This window comes from Mustela nivalis (genome assembly GCF_964662115.1).
Source record: "Mustela nivalis genome assembly, chromosome: 5".
Taxonomy (NCBI): Eukaryota; Metazoa; Chordata; class Mammalia; order Carnivora; family Mustelidae; genus Mustela; species Mustela nivalis.
This window is the reverse complement of record NC_139024.1, coordinates 37109258-37132069: the sequence shown is the minus strand read 5'-3', so window position 1 is coordinate 37132069 and position 22812 is coordinate 37109258. Positions and strand designations below refer to the sequence as shown.

Sequence of the window (22812 nt, the reverse complement as noted above, 5' to 3'; positions counted from 1 at the left end):
TATTCTTTAATTCTCATTCTGCCTTCATTTAATCCTGAATGTTTTCAGAGGTAGTCACATAAAAGAAGAAGTTAGTCCATAATATACCAAGAAAAAAAATTCATTTAAAATATGCAATATATTCATGACTTGCTTTTTTGATTAGGTACAAAATAACACTTTTTTCCTGACAGGGTGATAAATGAAAGATATCAATATCTACCTCTTGTAACCACCCCTTCCAAATGGACAACATTTGGGTGGTCAAACTGCCCCATGATGCTTGCTTCACATAAAAAGTCTCTCCTTTGTTTTTCTGTGTAACCAACTTTGAGGGTTTTTATGGCTACTGCAACATCTCTTTTCCCTGGAAGTTTCAAACGACCACTGCAGACTTCTCCAAATTCTCCTGAAGTAATAAAACAGGCAAGTGTATTTTAATCTCAAAAATATTTCTTCTAGCAAAGTAAATGCATAATTCTAAAAACACTTTTAAGCTCCCTAAACTATCTGTTATACAAACTGTTCTTTTAACTGGATCAAGGCAAACTTTTTAAGGAAAAAAACACAGATTTGAAATAGTATATTTAATGTACACTGATGATTAAAGCATAAGGGCACATTTGCAAATTCTGAATATTGCTATTTCTTTTGCTGTTTGAAAAGCAAATATTTTTTAAAGATTTAAAAGTCTGGAACTCATATGCACCATGACTGCTAAATCTAAGGGAGTTGGATCCAATACACATAATTACTCTGAAAATATGTTGTATATGTAGGAAATAATATCCCTTTTAAATAATTTATACAAATTAACTTTCTGCATGGAATTAAACAGCTAACTGATACCTACAAATACATGAAAAAAGAGATAAAAATGAAAGCCCGGCAGGAAGACGGTTGATCAAGTAAGAGGAAATGTATATTCCACCAAAATTCAGGAACATTCTAATTAAAAAAAAAAATACTCAGGCATTCCTTAAACAACAGGCCAGAACTATTATGCAGTAGCTTTCAGTAGAACACTATCTTAAAAATCCAACAGAAGATAAAAGATACAGAGATTCTCTGTGGCATATGCTTCTTTTTCACCTTTTTTTTTTTTTTTTTTTTTTCTTGAGCGCTCATAAACAAGTACAGCCTCATTGCTTCCAACAGTTCAGGTAAATGCAAAAGTTCTATACTTGAGGTATAATTATTTGCCTGTCATTATGATATATGACTTTCGATCCTGGCTAAATGGAACAGCTGAACAAGGAAGCTACAACAGCCTTACCTGCACCAATCACACGCTCAATTTTAATACAGGAGGCATCTAGCTCCTTGGCGAATTGATGGACAGCTCTATTTGGATCCTCATAGGTTTCAGGGTCAATGTAGGTTTTGGTGCCTGGAAATTTAACTGTAATGATGTAAGAAAGCATGACTGTGATGAAGCAAAGCACTTATTGTGCAGTCAGCCCAGGAATTTCATTATGCAGAGTGCTCCTTGGAACAGTGAACTTGCTTCCACATCACCTGAGTCACAGCAGTTTCAACAGACTACTTCAGTCTGTTGGCGTATAGGTATTATCTGCAAGCTTCTATAGGTAACATAGGATCCAGCTCATAGGTTACGAACTGAATTGCTTTTCCAGTAAATCAACAAAAGACATCACCAAAATTCTCTGACATGACTCTTATCAGACTGGAGGTTTAATTAAATTCACTGCTATCATGGCATAGTTCAAGCCATATTGAGGTTTGTAATGGACTTGGAAACACATTTGTAAATCTATCAGTCAGTCAATCAATCAAATTAATACACTGGGAAAAGAAGACATTTCATTTACAGGTAGCCTACTACACTGACAGCAATATTAAAAACATTTAGACATCTTACTTATTCTTTTGATTTATTTTCTTAAAGACCAGCCACTGTTGACATATACATAAAATTAGTACAAGATATGAGGGACCGCTATCACAGAATCAGAGAGAAATCTACTAAAGACACAGTTTCATCTTCACCTTGAAGGGCAGTAGAGGCCAGATGTACAAAATGCAGAGTAAAGTTAGAAAATTTACAATATTCCTGGGATCTGCTAACCATGTATGACAGCAATTTGAAAGAGGAATGGTTTATATGAACTTTCAATTATAAGGCTCTGGAAGGAGGTAGCCAATATGCCTCAGAAAAGGTAGTCAAAATTCAAACAACATAGAATCATCTTAAAAGTTAAAATCTTCTTAAAATGCACCCAGAAGCATGCAGGTAACAGATAATGCTAAGTCAACTTTAAATGAAATTCAATTACAATAATGTATTCCAAATCTAATCATTTGGTTAAAGACAAAGATAAGATAGATAGGCATATATTTGGTTATATTAATGCAATAAAAAGAATTACACTATATCCTCAAAAAAACTTTATTGTTTTTAACAAAGCCACTGAACAATCTTTTCATTAAATCTTACTATTTTGAGAACAATATATTTCTTTATGTATCACACTACAGCCTAACTGTGCTTATGTCATCACATTAAATTAAAAGTATATTTTAAAAATAAACACATAACAAACAAAAAGAAGCAGAATGTCTAAAGAAAATGGGTTTAAAAAATCTTGATTTATTCTGCTGTAGTTGATTGTTTATCCAAAATTGATTGTCTTAAACAATTATTGTTGCAGTTTATAAAACTGACAGATGCTCATTTGTTACTAAAGCTGAACATGAAAAAAAAAAAAACACAAGAAGAAAAGAGAGAGGGTATAGAAAGAGAAAAGAGAGAAGAAGGAGTACAGGGAAGAGGGGGGGAAGAGAAAAAGAGAGAAGGGAAGAAAACAATAGGTTAACCTCCTAGATTGGCAGGCACATAGAGAATGAGCCATCTTCTCCCTTTTTATTCTCTTTCTTTCTTTCTTTCATTGTTTTTTTGGTTTTGTTTTGTGATAAGGGAGCTAGATTGGAGGTAACCTTCTGCATCTCAAATGGGTCTCTGATGGTTCTTTATTCAAGCTGTCATAAAACATTTTGACAGGCCAGAGCAATTTTGGCATAAAAACATGAAATACTGCCCAGCTTGGATTCAAAGACATTGTTAGAAGAAATGGTAGGAGGAAACAAAATGTAAATTGGAATTGCTTCACTAAACTTCTCCATTGTGTTTATGTCTTTAAATGTAGCACTTGGGGCCATGGAGAGTTGAGGGCGCCTGATACAAATGACTGGACATTCTATTAAATTCAGTGCTCTAAAAGCTAGTTAAATGGTTGCTTTCATGTTTCTGTAAAAATTCAATCTGGTGTCTTAGCACCTAAGAAAATTGTCTGTATACTAACGAAATAAAAGGACACCAACTTGTAAATAGCTGGTGACCATAGCTTTGTACTTTACGTATTTTAGATACAGCTATAAAATCAAATAAAATGCCTGGTACTCATCAAATGACAAAAAAAGATATCCTGTAAAAAAGGTAACTAGAAAATATCAAGCGTTTACCAGGATAGGATATTGTTAAAGTGCACTTTAGTTTTTCATTATTCATTTAAAAATGGATGTTTTAAGAAAAACATTAACATAATTTCTGAATAGGTTGGTTTGGTGTTTCTCTCAATTTAAGTGTATGAGCTTTTTTGTTTTAATATCGCATTTCCATTTCTCATGAGTGTTAAATATTTTAAAACCACCATTGACATTTTGTTCTGGGGATGAAAACTGTTTTTATATATCATTTATCTCGTCTATGTCAGCAAGGAAGACATGCAGCTCTATATTTGTCTGATTACAAACTTGATGTCAAATGTAAAAAAAGCAAATGGCATAAAAATATTAAAACTGAGTGATGACAATTTAGCATAAGGCTATACAACATGTTTTAGATAAGCCATGTTTCAATTTACCTTCTGCATTAACCTGAAAGCTAAAAGCAAATAAGCTACAATGTATTTGATAATTTGGGGATGTGTCAGATATATTGAGTAAAGGAAAGAAAAGTGACATACTGATGAAGGTAAAATTAAATGATTCAGTTATCAAATTATTTACAAAATGGGTAGAATTGGGCATTTTAGGAATTATAAGTTACTCTTCTAGATACATATTAAACTAGATATAAAAGTTCAGGCATTCAAGTTTTGATTTACTTTTTCCCCTGGGGGAAGATATTCTCTCATGTTGGGAAAAACAAAAAAAAAAATGTAACCTCCATTTTTTCTGTGTATCTCTATAAACTGCCGATGGCAAACTCATCATTGGTAACAATAGTAACGGTAATAGCAATGCTCGCAATTTATCACTTTAAACCACACATTTTCTTGATTGATGTTTATACATTTTTGTGACTTTAGGATGGGTACATGACAATATCTTCTTAGATACTGACAAAGTAATTTGATAAATAACACAATGATTGATATAATTCTTAGGCCAATTAGGAAATTCATCTATCCATGAGAAATTTTAGTAAATATTATGCTACCAAGAAAAATAATAAATACAATTGTCTTTTAATATTTTCAAGGATTAACAATAAAAGAGTGGGTTTGGATAAGAACATCATTAAGTGTCCGAACTCAAATCATAGGATCATGAGATCTTTACTTTGGCTACGTGAAGTAATAATATTTATTTGCATAGCTCTCATTTTTTCCCTGGTCATCCACATTGCAACAGGAATAAGATTAATGCAGAGGGGCATCTACTTCCTTTGGTTTCCAAAGATCTCTTCTAAATATGACTTCTAAAATCAATTTTTAAAAATCAGGTAACCCAAGGCCCCAGAAAAACAGTGGAAGATTGAATCCTATTATTATGAAATTGATATCAAGGGAAATGTCTACACAACAGACAATGTATAGTAGCTGAAGAAAAAGAGGCTCCATAGCTTGGCCTTTCATGGTAGCATCGCTCATTGAGTGGAAAAACAAGGTTCTGCCTTTCTACTTCTAAATGAATTCCTTAGCTAGAATACAGGCCATGCAACTTGTAATGGATTCTTGTTAGAATGGTATGAAACACTTGGGCAAAATTTGCAAAATGAAGAATCGTGACATAAAAGCAGCTAAATATCTTGCAGTAATATTAAAATTTCTTGTGAGAGATTATATTTCTCAAGCTATTCCATGTTTTTAAAATTCACATCATATGATTTTCATTCTAAATATCCTGTTCAAATGCTTTAAAGCAACATTTTGAGCTCATTATGTACTTTCAAGCATGAGACATTAGGAATTTTTTTCATGCCAATGCTAACAATCAGGTGTCTGTAGTAATTGGGGTACATAATAATAAAGAAAAACCAAACACTTACAATGAAAGTAAAGCTCTTCATCCCCTTCTTGGTCAGCTTTGCTATAACCACAGTGCCTAGAAAAAAAAATCAGATTTGTGATGATCTCAGCCAATAATCTTACTTTATATATTTAAAATTCAGTACAACTGCTTTAATTCTTTGACAACATGCTAGTTAGAGCAATAAACAAAATACAAAAAAAAAAAAAATCTTGTCCATAGTTTGAACTCATTGATAATAATATAGTAACTCATATGATTAAAAGAAGTACAAAATATGAAGTACTTGTGTGAGATAATGTAGAGAGAATATACTTCATAAATTTAAATTTATCAGTGAGTGAATATTTGCTTATACTTTTTTCTGAAAAACAATAGCGATAACAAAAGATTTTAAATGGTCTCCACTGACCCAGGAACTAAATGTGTACATCTTTCCTCAGCTATCTCCTATATTTATGGTGAAAACCTAACTAAAAGTAACTAATAAAAACACACCCAATAGAAATTACAATGCTCATTGCACTTAAACTAAAGGCAATGAATGATTAAGCTCATACTGTATTTGACCTTGGGAGAAGGGAATTTATTGACCTTTAATATTTCATATTTACTTTCAAAGTTCTAATACAAAGTTACTTACTTACTTACCTACAAAGTTACTTACTTATAAAGTTCTAGTATTTCATATATATTTCAATTTGTACACTAAATACTAATAGGCTGACATAATTCTGAAAAGTCAATAAGTTTTGTGTTAAAGATTAGAACAAATTTGCGTTCTACCTTCTTCCAATGATGAAGCCAAAGACCATAAACACCAAAATGATGGTCCCTGCTACTGCGACCACGGCAATTATAATAACAGGATTCTGTTCACTGGAGACGGCTGTCGCTGGAAAGAGAGGAAAATAGGCTCAGAAATACTCAACACCATGTAAGAACTTGAGAGGGTAAACAAAATCTTATGAATAAGAGATATCTATGACTTTTAATTCACCTCTAATTTTAAATAAATGCATTATGTTGTAATAATATCAACTTAAATAAATGCTGTTTTGTGGGGTTTTTCTTTTGCATTTTAAAGGCGTGGCAGGACAATACTTTCATCTATTTTATATTACTCAGCTATAAAAGACACCTATAAAATGCCTTATTGAATGGCTAACTCCTGCTTAGTTGCTGAAAACTTAGTTATGAATCAACAGAGAGAAGTCTTTGATCTATAATCATTATTAAAATCTCCATTTTCCGTCCCAACAAGGTATGCGATCTTTGTGACTCTTTTTTTTTTTTGATATATGAAAAAAGAAACAAAACACATACTCTGCATTTTTTCAAAGCATCTTAAGTGGTCTCTCATATTATTAATATAAAATAAAAACCAGAAAAAAAAATAAAAATAAAATAAAAACCATCATGGAATTATAGTAAATCATCCTGATTTTATAATGTACCATAATTCAGGAAAAAGATGAGTGGAAGTATTTGTACTAATTTGACAAAGTATGCTACACACACATTTTGAGAGTTTAAGATTACAGAGGAGGTAGGCTCTTTACAAAAGAGCAAACTTTTTGGAGGTACTTTAAAGAAACATTTTAGCATTATCTAATTGCAGATACTTCCTGTACAAGCCTAAGTGATTCTTCTATGCTTATTAAGACATGTCCAGCTGGACCTTTCTGAGAGTCTCCTTGGGAGCAGTGTGTGTTTATGTGTTCTTTAAAGCAAGCCCTGATTCCGATTCCTCATTAAGTCACATGGCCTTCTCACTTCCATTTTTCCAAATTAGTGAAGTTCTACTTATATGATAATTCATAATTGTCATATTTTCCCCAGAGTATTATATTTTCTATGTCAGTACAGACTTCATAAAATAATCAAAGGAGTGTAAAAACAATGAGAAGATGTATTCCAACAAATGATCCAGTTGCAAATATCATTTAATATATAATGTCAAACTAATATAGTTTGTTTATTGCTGAAACAGTCAACAGCTGTAATCTTTAATATAAAGCAGGATGGAAAATACTACTCCTTCTTGGTGGTGGCAAGGGACTGGGTCTCCAGGGCGGTAAATTATACGTAGGAAGAGTATGTCTTGCATAAAGTTTTTCTGATTGACCCTTCTCTATTTATCTATGTTCTCCTCTTGACAACACATTTCTTAATTGTGTATACCTATGCTAAGCTAACTATAGATAGATCTTATATCAAAAAATAGTGAAGTAGCGCCTGTGTAATAGACAGTTTCTGAACAAAGGCATACACACTCTCCCTAATTCAACCCCTGCTGATTTGCTCCCTGAGGTAATTATACAAGGGAGGGAGGCTGGAAAAAAGGAAACTTTTAGGCTTCAATTTCTGAATTACAGCCTATTATTATTCAACAACAAAAAAGATTTCAAATATATTTGTTTTTTTGGCTTAGTTAGATTATTTTAAATTTTCATCTGTCTTTATGTGTGTATATATATGCATAAATCTCTTTCTATATATATTTCTCTCTATATATAAATATGCATATATATATATATATATATGTATATATTAGATATCGAGAGAGAGAAAAAAGAACAGAGTAGTTTTTTTCCTGAGGGAGGAAAAATTATACACATATGTGTAGAAATTGTTTCCATTCAATTGATGTGTCCCATGGGTCTAATTCTTTGCTTGTCTTAGGCTCAGTTCTGCCTTAGCCTCAAAAACAGAACTGCAGTGAAAAACTGAATTCAGGTGAATGATGATTAGAATTTGTGAATATTTATACAGTTTTATAGGTACTCAGGGTCACACTTTAATCTTTCCACAGTCAAATTTATAGTTAATATTTTCATCTCCTTCATGGGTAATGCATTTTAAAAGTAATTTGTAAGTGCCATAATCATCACATTATGATTTCAAAATTGTAAAACCAGTAGTATTGATTCTGAAGAGATGGGGATTTTAGGATACATGTGCAATGGAATAATCTGTTTAATTTCCCTTTTCAAACACGGCTTAGGGGACCTCTCTTGGGTGGCATGTTCACTTTTTCCCTTCCTCCAAGAGCAGTGAATCATTGTTTCCTGACACTCTGATAGCATTGGGTCATGCACTCCAATGCTTAATTGTACGACAGAATTTGTGTACAAGTCTCTCTCCTTTAAACAGCATAATTGTGTCATGTGTCTCTCCGCATCCCTAATTCTTAGCGCAGTACTTTGTGCTAAGCCAGCAGTTCTCAAAGGGTGGACTGGAAACCCAAGGGTCCCTCAAGAGCTTTCCAGGTTATCTGCAGGGTCAAAACTATTTAATATGATGTGATGTTATTTGCCTTTTTCACTCTCATATGCTCACAGGTGCACAGCTGAGTTTTCTAGAAGTTACATGACATGTGAAAACACCCTTACTCTGATGGCTAATGAAATGTGTGTTTGTGTGTTTTATTTTTTTTTAGTTTTGCTTTCTAATAGTGAATATTGATAGATATAATCCAAATAATCAAAATCTCTTTGGATAGCCTCAGCATTTTTTAATAGAACAAAAGCTTGGGGATGGCTATGCTAAATAATAAGTAAAAGCTGACTTGAGACTTTCTGTATGTACTCCATGTACATTAACTTAGGTAATATTTAGAGTACCATTGACTTAGATACTGCTATGCTAGTAATGAGGTCATGCAAAGTCTCACAACTAGACATGGAAGAACTGAGATGTGAAACCAGAATATGTCTCCTGGCACTGATTGATAGTGGTAATCTGTTCTATGTTGATGACTGTGAGGTCTTCATTCCTTGCTTATTTATTGAGTGCCTTCTATGTGTCAAGCACTGATGGTAGGAACTGGCAAGACAATAGCAAGGAAAAGATAAATGGATTGTTCCTTCATCAACTTTACATTCCTGTGGGAGAGAATATTCAGTTGATAAAAACCATAAATTCTTTCTAATACAAAAATCTAGTTTTAACATCACTTCATGTGATCTTTTGGGTTTACTACTACATCTTATTCTCTTTGAATATTAGTTGTTTAATTTTTTAAATAATGAAAATAACATCTACGGATCTCAGGAATCAATAAAAAAATAGTTTGGCCCAATGTTCTCAATACAAAGTCAGAACAATGCACAGATTCATTTTTAAAGTTTTCAAACTCAGAGGTTTAACTGATAAGGAATGATTAGGTAATGTGAGATAACTAAGGTATCTAACAAGTTTAAGAAATTCATTAGCATATGATAAATCATTCCTTAAGGTGTTTTATTATATGAGAAATCACAAAGTAATATCATGAGATCAGTCTAAATTGAAAACTACTAGAACATATCTGATACAAGACCACTGAAATCTTCACATGTTGATATCTTAATGTAAAACACTTTAAAATTTTTGTGGCCACTGAATATATTTGAGGTTCTGAGAGTTACTGCTTAATTTAAAAACACAGCAAACCTTACAAGCATTTGCTGATCAAAGAGTATTTGTCAATTTGTCTTTTAAAATATGTATAAAAATATTTTTCTGAAGTCAAAATAACTGATAAAAATTATACTGATTTAAATTACTTACAAATTTTAATTAAAAATTGAGGAAAGAAGATCACGTAATATATTTTTTAATTCATCTGTTTAGAATTTTGTGGGAGGACTATACTGGCAAGATAATGAGGTAGCAGCTGGGTAAACCTCGTGCCTAGCAGTAATATCTGAAGAAATCAAGAACTCCAAAATACAGAAACACACACTGATTCCTCAGGTAATGGAAGAAAAAACAGCATGGCACTCAAGCTGTTCTGAACTTAAGCTCTGACAGTAAACTGGGACACGCATTCCCACATACTTCTGCTTATTTGTGGTACCCTACAGACACATGCATTTTTGTTACGTTCTGTGGAACTATAGAACAAAAAAAAATGATAAAGGGGATTCAAGATACTGGGGATGTTCAATTAATTAATTTAACGATTTTATTTATTTTTTGACAGAGAGATGGAGAGAGAGCACAAGTAGGCAGTGCTGTAGGCAGAGGGAGAGGGAGAAGTGGGCTCCCCACTGAGCAGGGAGCCTGATGCGGGGCTGGATCCCAGAACCTTGGGATCAAATGACCTGAGCTGAAGGCAGACGCTTAACATACTGAGCTAGAGCTAGTCACCCTAGTGACTAGCTCAGTCACCCCATGTTGTTCAATGTTTAGGCTGAGTGGTTGATACAGAGATATTCATTTAATTATTATTCTTAATATTTCATGTATACTTTAAATACATTCTCTGGTACGTTTGAAATATTTTATAAAAGAAGAAAATGGGTGATAAAAATAAATATAACTTTTAAGATCTTCTCTCTGAACTGCAATTTTGGAAATCATTGCTAAAAATCAAGAGACTTAAATTAACACAGATTTTTATAGATCATCTTTCCCTGGCCCATCCTGTGTATATCCTGGCTTCATTTTGGGGGTTCCACCTTTGATGGACACAACCGGAGTAATATTGTTTTGGATTCTATAAAAACAGCCTGTGTCAATAGACAATTGAATAAGTCCCGTTTCTGTTTCTGACTTCATCTTTTCCAGAAAATCCCCAGTGCATATTAAAAAAACATATAAATTACGAGATTTTAACATTGAAAAACAAAACAGCAAATTTTAAATTGTTATTCTGTATAACATTTACAAAGTACATATTTATGCATATATATTCACCTTTAAATATAAAAATAATCTTGAACCAAATCATCACCCTCAATATTGGGGGAAAAAAAATGTGACAGTTATAGAGAATAAGAATCCAAAGCAGAGGTGGTAATTACCTTCAAACATTTTACCTGTAGCTTCCTCTAGTGTAGCAACATCAAGTCTGGGACTGTAATTTCCATACCCAGCAGCAGTAAAAGCCCGAATCTGGAAAACATACACTGTTCCTGGCTTCAGGTTATTAATGGAAGCTGAAGTAGACTTGGTTTTTACTGTCGAATAGGTCCGTTCCCTTTGATCCTAGAAACAATATATTCAGGGAATATTTAATTGTAATTGCAACCAGGCAATCTGACAGCCAATTCTTGCAATTTATTTCAATTTGCTGCATTGTTTTTTATAAAGGGCTACATTGTACCCTGTGGAATATTGTAACATTGGGTTGTTTCTAAGATAATATAAAATGGAAATGTGAACACATGCCTTTGTTCTATAAATTTCAAAGAGAAATAATTTTGTTAAACCATTTATGTGTTTTGAGCTTTTGCTTTGTTGGTAGAGGGCACAGTGGCAAGAACTATTTAGCCATAAATATAATCAAATGTCCTGTTAACCAAAACCTGGGTATGCTTGTAAAATCTATGGTTTAATAGAGGTCTTCCCTTCATAATGTAGTCTTTTAATACTTTTCCTGAATGTTATTCAGCAAGCAAAAGGCCATATGCGAAAAATGAGGAAAGGTATTAAATCAAGAAATTTAGCTAATACCACCACCATACTGACATATCAATTGCTTTCATTAAAAACTACATTTCTCACAGAATAGAACCACTTTTACAAAACAATATTTAATGGACTATTTTAAATTAAAACTATCAATATAAAAGTTAAAGCACTGTATAATTTGGCAATATTTTAAACATCGCTTGGTTCAATTTTCCTCATTTTTCATGAAAGCTGAGGCCAGTAGAGTTTAAAAATGCATTTATCATAAATGATAAGACTAAGAATGAAATAATTATAAAAACCCAAGAATATAAAAAACCCCATCAAAACAATATCCAAATGAATAAATATTTAAAGCTTAATTGGAATGACTCTAATGGCTTTTTATTTAAAAAGCTATAAAAACTACATATCAAAATATACAATTTTAGATAGTTTCTTACTTGTTCTATAATAAATAATGGTGCTCAACTATGTCTGACAATAAAACTATTCATTGAAATCTGAAAATGTCAGTTGGGTTGTTTGATCTGCCTTCATGCTATTTGCAAAAGTCTGAATAAATCTGTGCTTAAACTGTATTTAGTGAAGTTGATTTTTGATTGTCTTAATTATAATCATTCATAAAAATGATTGTTGGTATTATAAATATATATTTATCTCAAATATAAGAAGTAGGCATAACTGATATTAGATGACATAATGATATATAGAGACCACATGCTTTCATATGTTAGAATGCAATATATTATTCTAATAATTGCCAACTTTGTAAGTTCAGCAAATGTAGATACATTCTTTTTTGTCATACAAAATAGAAAAGAAACTATCTGAACAAATTTATTCCAGACTAAGGATGTGCAAAATATTTCCTTGCACTGTGAGAAACTATACTGTCATTTACTACTTAACACATTTTTAAAATGTATTTCATTGCTTTAGAAATCTGATGAAATTTCAGAAGGGACCAACTATAAACTCTTAGAGCTCACTGGAAAACAGACATAACAAAACCAATAGTAAAAACAAAGATTCCTCAGAAACACAGTTGACAGGGCAAGAACTGTATTTCCTGGTACACAAATAAGGTGTTTAAAATGTAACTTTGGCCACGAAAGTCATGAATTAGTAATGAAAATAGTATGTAAAAATATTATAAATTTAATCTGAACATTGAAACTAATCTTAAACTGTTTTTTCTTCAAAGGGAAAAATGTATTTATTGCCAATGCACTGCATACATTTAAATTGTTCAGTCAAGTAAATTCTGCCCCCAAGATTTTCCAAAGCTTGGGTCCTATTTTGAAATTCTGTCTAAATGATTAAAGGCTATGCATATTATAGAACTTCAGCTAACATACTGAAGTCAGTAAGTAACACTTGTATTAATAATAACATTAATATCAATTACCAATATTCATATTAGTAATACTAATCATTTCTGTGTTTCAAACCTTGAACCAAATCTTTCTGTGAAGTGGAGCCTATATAATAATTTGTGAACAGGGTGTCCACGCCCCTCCAAATAGGTCAGAAGTAAACGCACTCATACACTCAATTATATCACTATTTACTAAAACTCAGCCATTATGAAGATTAAAGGGCAGCATTTGGGTTTTAGCCATCCTATTTTTCATGGAGAAAGAAGTGTGAAGAAGTGCTAGATATGATTATTATGCCATATGTAGAACAAATTTGGAGGAATTTAAAGGAGCGGTACCTCATCATCTGATTCTGAATTTTGGAGGAACTACACTATTTATCACGGAAAATGTTTTTATTTGTTCAAACGACTAAACTACTTGAGGCCACCATCATCATTAATGAAACCACATAAATAAAAGAAATCATTAAGGGCCCAAGCAGAGATCCTAAAAGAATCATTCTTCAAAAACGCATTGAGCTGCGTGGCTCTACGGTACCAAAAAATCCTACATCTAATTATTATATCAAAAATTGAACAAATATACCCACTAATGGAATAGTCTCCTTTGTATAACCCAGAAACTTAATACACAGAAATCATAATTATAATGATGAACCTGAGATGGTTATTAAAAAGGGCTAAAATTAACTATGAATTTCAAAATAGCTCCAAATAGCTGGCATCATGACCAAGTTTAGTCTACAGTGCAGGAGGATGACACGAGACACCTCGGCTGCACATTTCAGCTGTTCTTAGCACTTACTTTCTCGTAATACTTGATTTCATATTCGGTGATGACTCCATTGGGATGCTCTGGTTCCTGCCAGGAAAGCTCGACACTCCGCTGCAGCACCCTCTCCTTCATCACTCCGCTCACTTGCGAGGGAGCTGTTTGGACAAGACATGTCAATAAACAATGAGAAAATTCACTGGATGCCTCAAATCAAATGTCACAACTGATCAGTCCCATGCTGTGCCAGTTTCATTAAGGTAAAAGAAAGCACCTTTTCATAGCTCACAATTCAGAAGCTAATGAATATTCAAACAGGACCTTATTACTGTTCATAAACCTTAATAGAAATTTAAATTAAAGTGCAAACAGCAGAAGATAGCATTGTTCAAGTTAGTGAAAAATGGAAATGATGGGGCTGAGAATGACAATTAAGCAAATGAATGCTAATTAAGGCTACAAAATATGATTTCAGATTAATCTCCAGTGATAAACTAAGTCCAAATATTTACTTCACATGCGGTGGCGATATACTTTTTAAAAGAAAAAAACAGTTTAATGCTGTGTAAGAATAAAATATATGGAATGGCTACTTTAGTCTTCAATTAAAGGGAACACACTTTTTAGAAATGTTTTTATGTTTTAACTGTGTGTGTGTGTGCTTGTGTGTGTGTGTGTGTTTGTATGTGTTCGCACACACATATTTAAGTGGTGGCTGCTTTAGCATTCTCACATCTTTACCTAATGAAGTGTAAAAACTTTTTCCCAAGGTTAATTGGAATTCTTTGAGAATACACACACACACACACACACACACACACACATACACACACACACACACATACACACACACACACAGCTAGGCTTTTGCCCATGTAATTTCTGTCTACGTAACCTAGGTTTCAAGCTTTGATAGAAGCAATTCAAGCTACAATTTTGCTCTCTCTTTCTATATAGATAATAATATGCTCAGAGTCCTTTCATTCTAATTAGTGGCATATACTCTTTTTGGTAGCTAAGACTGTGGAATGTAGCAAACTAATTTGCTCTGTCTAATTTGCTCCGTGATGATTAACTAGTTGTCTTCTCTGTCTAAATGAGTAGCTGCACTGGCTTGGCTGAATTTCAGTGGGGTCATTATGTTTCATGTATCATGCTCTATCTCATTCTGTAAAATATTTTCAGGCTGTTAATTTAATTTTCAGATGTCCAAAATTGTTAATAATCCTGCTGACAGAAAAGCAATTATATGGGGCGAAAGCTGTTTAAGCAAGCTTCTGATGTTTATACCTTTGACTTTATTTTGTTACTTCTACTTCTTAATATTTTCTAGTATCAATGTCTAGGAAAAACATTTTTCGCTGCTTTCTGGCTTGGCGATTTTGCGGGAAGGACATGGAAGATGCATGATTCCCATATTTCCTCTCAGATTACTAACAGAAGCGTAACTAGGGCAGATTAAGTGGAACAACTTTCCCTTCAGGGGGATGCAGCTGAAGTACTCAGCAGACTGTGTTTACAGACTAAATGTGTTTCTGTTATGTTTCCAATGAAACAAATTTCTAATAAGAAATCTTATTTTGCCATGACTTTTAAAACCTGCATCTATGCAGCGAAGAAGAATTTGTTTCTAAAGTGATTTGTCTCTCCATCCAGAACATGCTTAGCATATTTCAGCCACCTGGGGTGTTCAAGAGGCTGCGTCCTCAAGCCATAACCTGGGGAAACAGAAACCCCAACGAATTCTGAGGTGAATCTATTTAGCAAATAATTTCCAGTAGTCCTTCTTCTTCTTCTTTTTTTTTTTTTAAAGATTTTATTCATTTGACAGAGAGAGACACAGCGAGAGAAGGCACACAAGCAGGGGGAGTGAGAGAGGGAGAAGCAGGCTTCCTGCTGAGCAGGGAACCCTATGTGGACTCTATCTGAGGACCCCACCCCCGAGAGATCATGACCTGAGCGGCAGGCAGACGCTTAACGACTGAGACACCCAGGTGCCGCAATTTCCAATCGTCTGATTTACTTAAAATCATTCAGAAAAATCTATATTTAAACTTTAGTAAGAAACAGAATGCAGCACACATAAGAATACGGCAGTAGACAATACCCGGAATTACTCAGTAAAGTTGCTGATCTCTGATCTGGCTTTATGATATGATGTGTGCTATTTGGAAATACATTTGCTGGAAAAAGGTAGAGAGTTAGGAGGCGCTGTCCAGGTCTCTCTCAAACAACACACGTAGCTTAATGCGATTTTCAGTGTAAAGCAAATTATATGACTTTGCTTAGTCTCTATCCTAAATAGTAAGGTGAAGAGACACTGAATTCTCCAAGGTATGGAGGAGTCGTGGGGTATAGATGTACCTCATTTAGTTTCTGACACGTCGCAGCAAAATCTAAGTATAGAACAAGATTTGATTTCTGCAAGTTACACACTAAAATTATATTCATTATTTCATCCTGGAAAAGAACTCTTATCAATAAAATTATGGTAGTTTGGGGGTTGGGAGAAAAAGATGTCAAAAAATACATTTGTAATATATGGCATTTTGAAACCCATATCACACCATTAACAGTGATTTTCCCCTTTTGTACAAGGAGCCACATCTATAAATAGCTATACTCCTGATTTTCTGGAAAATTCCCTTTAAAAATGTGTCCCTTGCTGATACTATCTTGAGTCACACATTTAAGAGGGTCAAAGCTAGAGGTACTAGCACATGGCCCTTGAGAATAGGCAAAACACAAGATAGGAAATATCTTTGTCTGTCTCATGTCCTTCAGATGCAACATTTTGTTATAGGAGAATTGATGATATTTTCCCTTGAGTTTCAATATCTTAGGCATAAGGATATATACTTTATAAACAAAAATCTGTAAGTGAGTTGGATTCTAACAGAGTCATTATTTTCAGATAAACTTCTATGTAAAGGTAAAATTGAAGTGGCATGAAGTTCTTTAATCTTAAGACATAATGATTTCTATGCTTAATATAGTCAATCTAAATTAACCACATTGTAATGATTTCACCAATACACTCACTGTTACACCAAAATACCCAATTAACTACAATCTGAAGTCAATTTTGAAAAGAAATGTCTACAACTAAATTACATACACACTTAACAACCAATTAGGTTTATGATATTTAAATTATATTTTTTATAATTAGCAAAGTGAAACAAAATCTACTGTAATCAGAATTAATGGAAGCTAATAAATAATAACCAATAATAATAAATTTCCTGGGGGTGCATGGGTGGTTCAGAAGATTAAGCATCTGTGTTTGGCACAGGTCACGATCACAGGGTCCTGAGATCAAGCCCCACATTGGGCTCCCTACCTGGCTGGGAGCCTGCTTCTCCCTCTCCTTCTACTGCTCCCCCTGCTTGTGCTCTCTCACTCTCTCTGGCAAATAAATAAACAAAATCTTAAAAAAAAAAATTTCCTAAATTGGAAAATGTAGGAAAACAAATACCACATAGAAAAGAGGTTTTAAATGTAAAATTTTAGTAGGTTTTTAAACAAATGATTAACAGATTCATTTTTTACCTAACTTTCTAGCAATATTCAAATACAAGAATTGATTTCAACCAAAGGAACATGGAAGATTCTCACAACTTATTGGGGACATATATGGAGTCTCTACAATTGACAGTGAAAGAACATCTTAGAAAATTGAGAAAATGGTTTCTGTGGTTCAAGTAGAAAATCTCAACAGCATAAGAACAAAGTCAATGAAGTTGATGTGAAAGGAAATCAGAAGTCTAATAACAGGTCAAAAGGTAAAAATCTGTGGGCTGCAATTATTAGTTAAAAGGCTTTGAATTTAAAAATAATCAGTAAGAATGGTGGGTTTGTGTACAGATGTGAACCAATCAACATTTTATAGATTTTGAGCTTCAAGCACTCGTGTAAGATTTTTTTATCTTAATCAATTTCTAATTAAAATCTAAATATAGCAGATATATTTAAGTTACAAGATGGAGAATATTCATAAGTCTCCATTTTTCTCTACTAAAATATTAAAGTTACTTACAGGTATGGAAAAAAAAATTCCCTTCATGAAGTGGAGGAAAAAACAACTGAAAAACATTGTATAATAGGTGAACGGCCCTATACAGATGTCCATACTCTAATTCCTGGAACATGTGAATATGGAACATTACATGGCAAAACGGACACTGCAGATGTAATTAAGGTTACAGACTTTACAATAAGGATATTATCCTGGATCTTTGCCATTGGGCCCAATTTAATCATATCAGCCCTTAGGAGCAGAGAAATTTCTCCAGCCAAGGTCAAAGAGATGTTATAAAAGGAGGAACCAGGGAGATCTGAAACATGAGAGGAAATTGACCTGCTATTACTGGAGCGGCCACATGGGAAACATGAGAAGATATGGGAGTAGATTTTAAGATCTAAGACTGGCCCCAGTTGACAGAGGAAGGGAAATGGAGGCCATGACTCTACAAGTACAAAAGCCCCACATTCTTACAACAACATGAATGAACTTGGGACATACTTCCCCAGAGCCTCCAGGTAAGAGGCCAACCCTGCTGCACCCAGACTTCTGACCCATAGAACTAGAAGATAATAAATGAGTGTTGCTTTAAGAGTTTTACAGTAGGTGGTTTTTTTTTTCCTTTTCTTTCTTTCTTTTCTTTTTTTTTTTTAACGGTAGCAAGAGAAAACTAATACACATGGTAAAAACAAAGCAAAACAAAAAGAAATGAAAATAGACTTACTGGAATTTTAGTGAAATCTATGAAAAAATAGGATACTAGGCTACTCTAGTAATGTGATCTGCCAGACTTAATATTGAAATAGCATGGAATCAAGGAATTTTTATCTTAATTAGGACTCAAACTGCAAAATCTTATAAGAAATAATCTCTAATATACATTTAAAAGAAATATTTTCATGTGTGTATAATAGAACACAAATAAAGCTCATGAACTTGATTTTGGATTGAAAAAGTGATTTATATATACTAGTTATTATTTTCATAACAGTTAAGTGTTCTCACTGAATTTCAATAAAGAACGGTAGGCAAAAAAAAAAAAAAAACAACACTTGTATTTCTAAACAATACAGTGAGGTAAGATGGGTCAACAAGCATGAAATGACTTTTACCATGCATCTCAAGTTGTTAAATCTATATTGATGGTTGTTAGATTTCCATTAGGTAAATACAAAAAGTGAAAATTAAGAAATTTTTAGAACACAGTCAAATGCAGATCTGACACTAATAGAATAATAGTCTTTACTTAATGCTTTATTTGCTATCCAGCATAGAAATCATTCTTTTTAAAGATTTTGTTTATTTATTTGACAGGGAAAGAGGGGGAGCACAAGCAAGCAGAGCTGCAGGCAGCGGGAGAAGGAGAAGCAGGCTTCCCACTGAGCAGAGAGCCCCACATGGGGCTCGATCCCGGGACCCTGGGACTATGACCTAAGCCAAAGGCAGAGATTAACCCACTGAGCTACCCAGGTGCCCTTCGAATTCATTTTTTTTTACAATCCTTTGAAATGACATACGTGTATTCTTAGGAGTTTAGCATTTTATAATGCAAAATTTAACTTTCTTACTCTTCCCCACAGATGTTTCTTTTCCTTTTTTTTTTTTTTTTAAGATTTTATTTATTTATTTGACAGACAGAGATCACAAGTAGGCAGAGAGGCAGGCAGAGAGAGGAAGGGAAGCAGGATCCCTGCTGAGCAGAGAGCCGGATGTGGGGCTCCATCCCATGACTCTGGGATCATGACCAGAGCCGAAGGCAGAGGCTTTAACCCACTGAGCCACCCAGGTGCCCCCCCACAGATGTTTCATTTTTACAATACAGGACAAATGTGTAAAAATATATAGAAAATTATTTCAAGAACAAACACTAGGCCATAAGTACACATGATCCAATGGAGTATCATATAATGTATCAATTCCATTTTTAGACTATGTTAGAATACACAAAAATTCTAACATGTGGGGCACCTGGGTGGCTCATCTGGTTAAGTTTCCAATTCTTGATTTTGGCTCAGGTCATGATCTTAGGGTCCTGAGATTGAGGACCCCTGTGGGGCTCCACACTCAGCAGAGTGTCCCCATTTTTGGATGTTCTCCCTCTATTCCCTCCCCCCACTCGTGTGTGCTCTCTCTCTCTCAAATAAATAAATAAATAAATCTTTCAAAAAAATTGTAACCTATGATTTCACTCAACTTCAACTCCCTGGGTGTGAAAAAAACAGGGTCACTAATAATATTATGAGCAATAAATATAAAATTTCATATGAAAGAAAAAGTGCAGAAACTAAGGGCAATTGAGTCTGCAGCAATTATGAACAATCCATTTGCAATAGAGGTCTATCGAATTCCTTTTGTTGGATAGAAGCACGATCTGTGGCTAAAACATACAAGTCTCATTCTGTAAGTAGTTGAAAAAAATCAGTGGAAAATGAATTGATCTTTTTCAAAATTAAATTACATACTTTGCGTTGCTACCTATTTAATGCACCCATTAGGAAGATGATGGTTTACCCAAAATGTAAGATATACAATATAATAAACAAGATACATCAGAATGGATTTCTAAATGAATCTAAAAACAATTATTAAAAATGCAAATTCAGTAAGAGCTAAAAATAAGATCTGAAAGTTCTCTGAAAAAGTGAATATGATCTCGAACTAACAGCACAGGAAAAGAAAATAACCTGGATTGAAATCCAAGTCAAGCATATATGTAAGTCATTTTAATATATTTCCAGTAGAGTGAAAAAAATGCATAACCAGAACAACAGAAGTCACTCCTTCACTCTTTGAACAACTAAGAATGGCCTTGTCCTTTAAAGCAATAGTCACAGTATCTTTATAAAAATGATCTGACAAAACATTTTGCTGAGATAAGAATTTTCTTCTCTGTTATCATCAGATGATTAACAGCCAATTGTTTGCATGTTTAATTAATTACCATAGGAGGTAGCACTTCCTGACAAAATCTCTATCTAAAATGCTGTAAGGAAGAAAAAAAAAAACAAAAAAAAACAACCAAAAAATAAAATGCTGTAAGGGCAAGGAGGTAAGGGTGGTGGAGAATGCTACTGTGGATATTGGTTCTAAGTATATATTGGGACCCCTGCTAACTTCCAAAACGCTAATTGATGAGGGCTAATTTTTAATGTTCATATAATTACAATGTGTAAAAAATGAAATATTATATAAACAGAAGGTATAAAATAGGATCCTTCCCAGAACTAACTATACCATTCACATCAGTCATACCTACAAAGGAGTAACTAATAAATGATCACCTAATATAACAATTCAGAAAGGTTAAGGACCCTTGATGTGAAGTTGTACATTTTAACTATCTTTTTAATGAATAGGTAACCAATAGGTACTATTTACTATTTAATCAATAAGTACTTTTTACTACAGATCTTTCTCAACTTATGATGGGGTTATGCCCAGATAAACCCATCTAAGTTGAAAATGCATTAAATACATCTAACTAGCAAACACCATAGCTAAGCTTAGCCACCTTAAACGTGCTCAGAATACTTAAATTAACCTACACTTGAGCAAAATCACCTAACACAAAGCCTATCCTATAACAAAGTATTGAGTATCTCATGCAATTTATTTAATACTATACTGAAAGTGAAAACAGAGTGCTTGTAGGCATATCAGTTGTTCACCCTTGCAACTGTTCAGGGCTGCTGACCAGCTTCACCAGAAAAGTTAATACCACATATCACTAGACCAGGAAAACATCAAAATTCAGAATGCAAAGTACCATTTCTAGGAACCATGTATCACTTTTGCAGCCTTGTAAAGTTAAAAAATCATAAGTCAAAAAATTATAAGTTGAACCATTACAAATTGGGGACCACCTGCAGTTCAGTTCTATTTAACATGTATGTGTTTGGCATTTATTACATGCAAGGCACTGTAGCATTTCTATAAATCCTTACAGTTGACAATATTCACATAATATTCTTTGTATAATAATACATATGTGTACGATCTTCTTCCTTCCATACTATAGCCCTGTGAAGTAGGTTCTGTTCCATTTTATTGGTGGAAAAGCTGAGGGTTACAGAAATTGAGTAGCATCCACTCAAGGGCAGATTTGAGATTGAATCCCATGTTTTTAAGTTCTACTTCCTATCTGTTTTCAGCTGCAGCATGATAATTCCAGGTGAGAGCAGACACTAGGAGGAAAGCCAAGTGGTCATTCATTCATTCATTCATTGAGAATCCATGATGTGTCATAATGATGAGGGGACCCTGAGGGACCTGCTCAGGACAACAATCCTAGAACCTGCAGGTACCAGAAGAGGTCAAACTGAGTAGATTTTTTTTTTTTTTCTGAGTAGAGATTTTTTAAATTACTTTTTTTTTTTTTTTTTTTTTTAAGGGTAAATTCATGTGTATGCAGCAAAATTCACAAGGTATAAGGCTCCCTCCTAGTCTGGTCCCATGTCACAGTTACCCTTCTCTAAAGCAATCGCTCTTAGCAGTTTCTTTGAAATATCTTTTTTTTTTTAAATTTTACTTATTTATTTGACAGAGATCATAAGTAGGCAGAGAGGCAGGTATGTAGAGAGAAGGGGAAGCAGGCTCCCCGCTGAGCAGAGAGCCAGATGCGGGGCTCAATCCCAGAACCCAGAGATCATGATGTGAGCTGAAGGCAGGGGATTAACCCACTGAGCCACCCAGGCGCCCCAGTTTCTTTGAAATCTTTTCAGAAATATCTAGGTGTGTGCAAGTATATGCATTTTTTACATGAATGGCATTATTCTCATAGCACAGTTCAAAACCTTGATGTTTTCACTTATACTTCATTTTAAAAATTGCATTATTGAACACATGAGGATCCGCATAGCTCTTTCGTCAACTGTGTTTATAATACGATGAAGTATTTGACCAGACCTTTATCAATAAACATGGGCCTTTCCCATCTGTTTCTCTTGTATATTAGCCACAATGAAACTGCTGGTAAAC

The 22812-nt window shown here is 33.7% G+C and overlaps 1 protein-coding gene across 6 annotated transcripts in view; it reads right to left on the bottom strand.

Annotated features, from left to right (window-relative positions):
• The window catches only part of EPHA7 (EPH receptor A7), a 172912-nt gene that overhangs the window by 17608 nt on the left and 132492 nt on the right, over positions 1–22812 (bottom strand). Inside the window, exons 6-11 of one of the 6 annotated variants that reach the window (XM_082731671.1) lie at positions 13845–13969; positions 11046–11229; positions 6040–6148; positions 5273–5328; positions 1256–1381; positions 203–388 (exon numbers count right to left, since the gene is read on the bottom strand). In XM_082731671.1, the coding sequence (XP_082587797.1) occupies positions 203–388; positions 1256–1381; positions 5273–5328; positions 6040–6148; positions 11046–11229; positions 13845–13969 (786 nt within the window). Of the gene's footprint in view, positions 1–202; positions 389–1255; positions 1382–2578; positions 2688–5272; positions 5329–6039; positions 6149–11045; positions 11230–13844; positions 13970–22812 lie in introns of those variants that run through there. The other 5 variants (XM_082731672.1, XM_082731673.1, XM_082731674.1 and 2 more) reach the window with 5 other exon arrangements.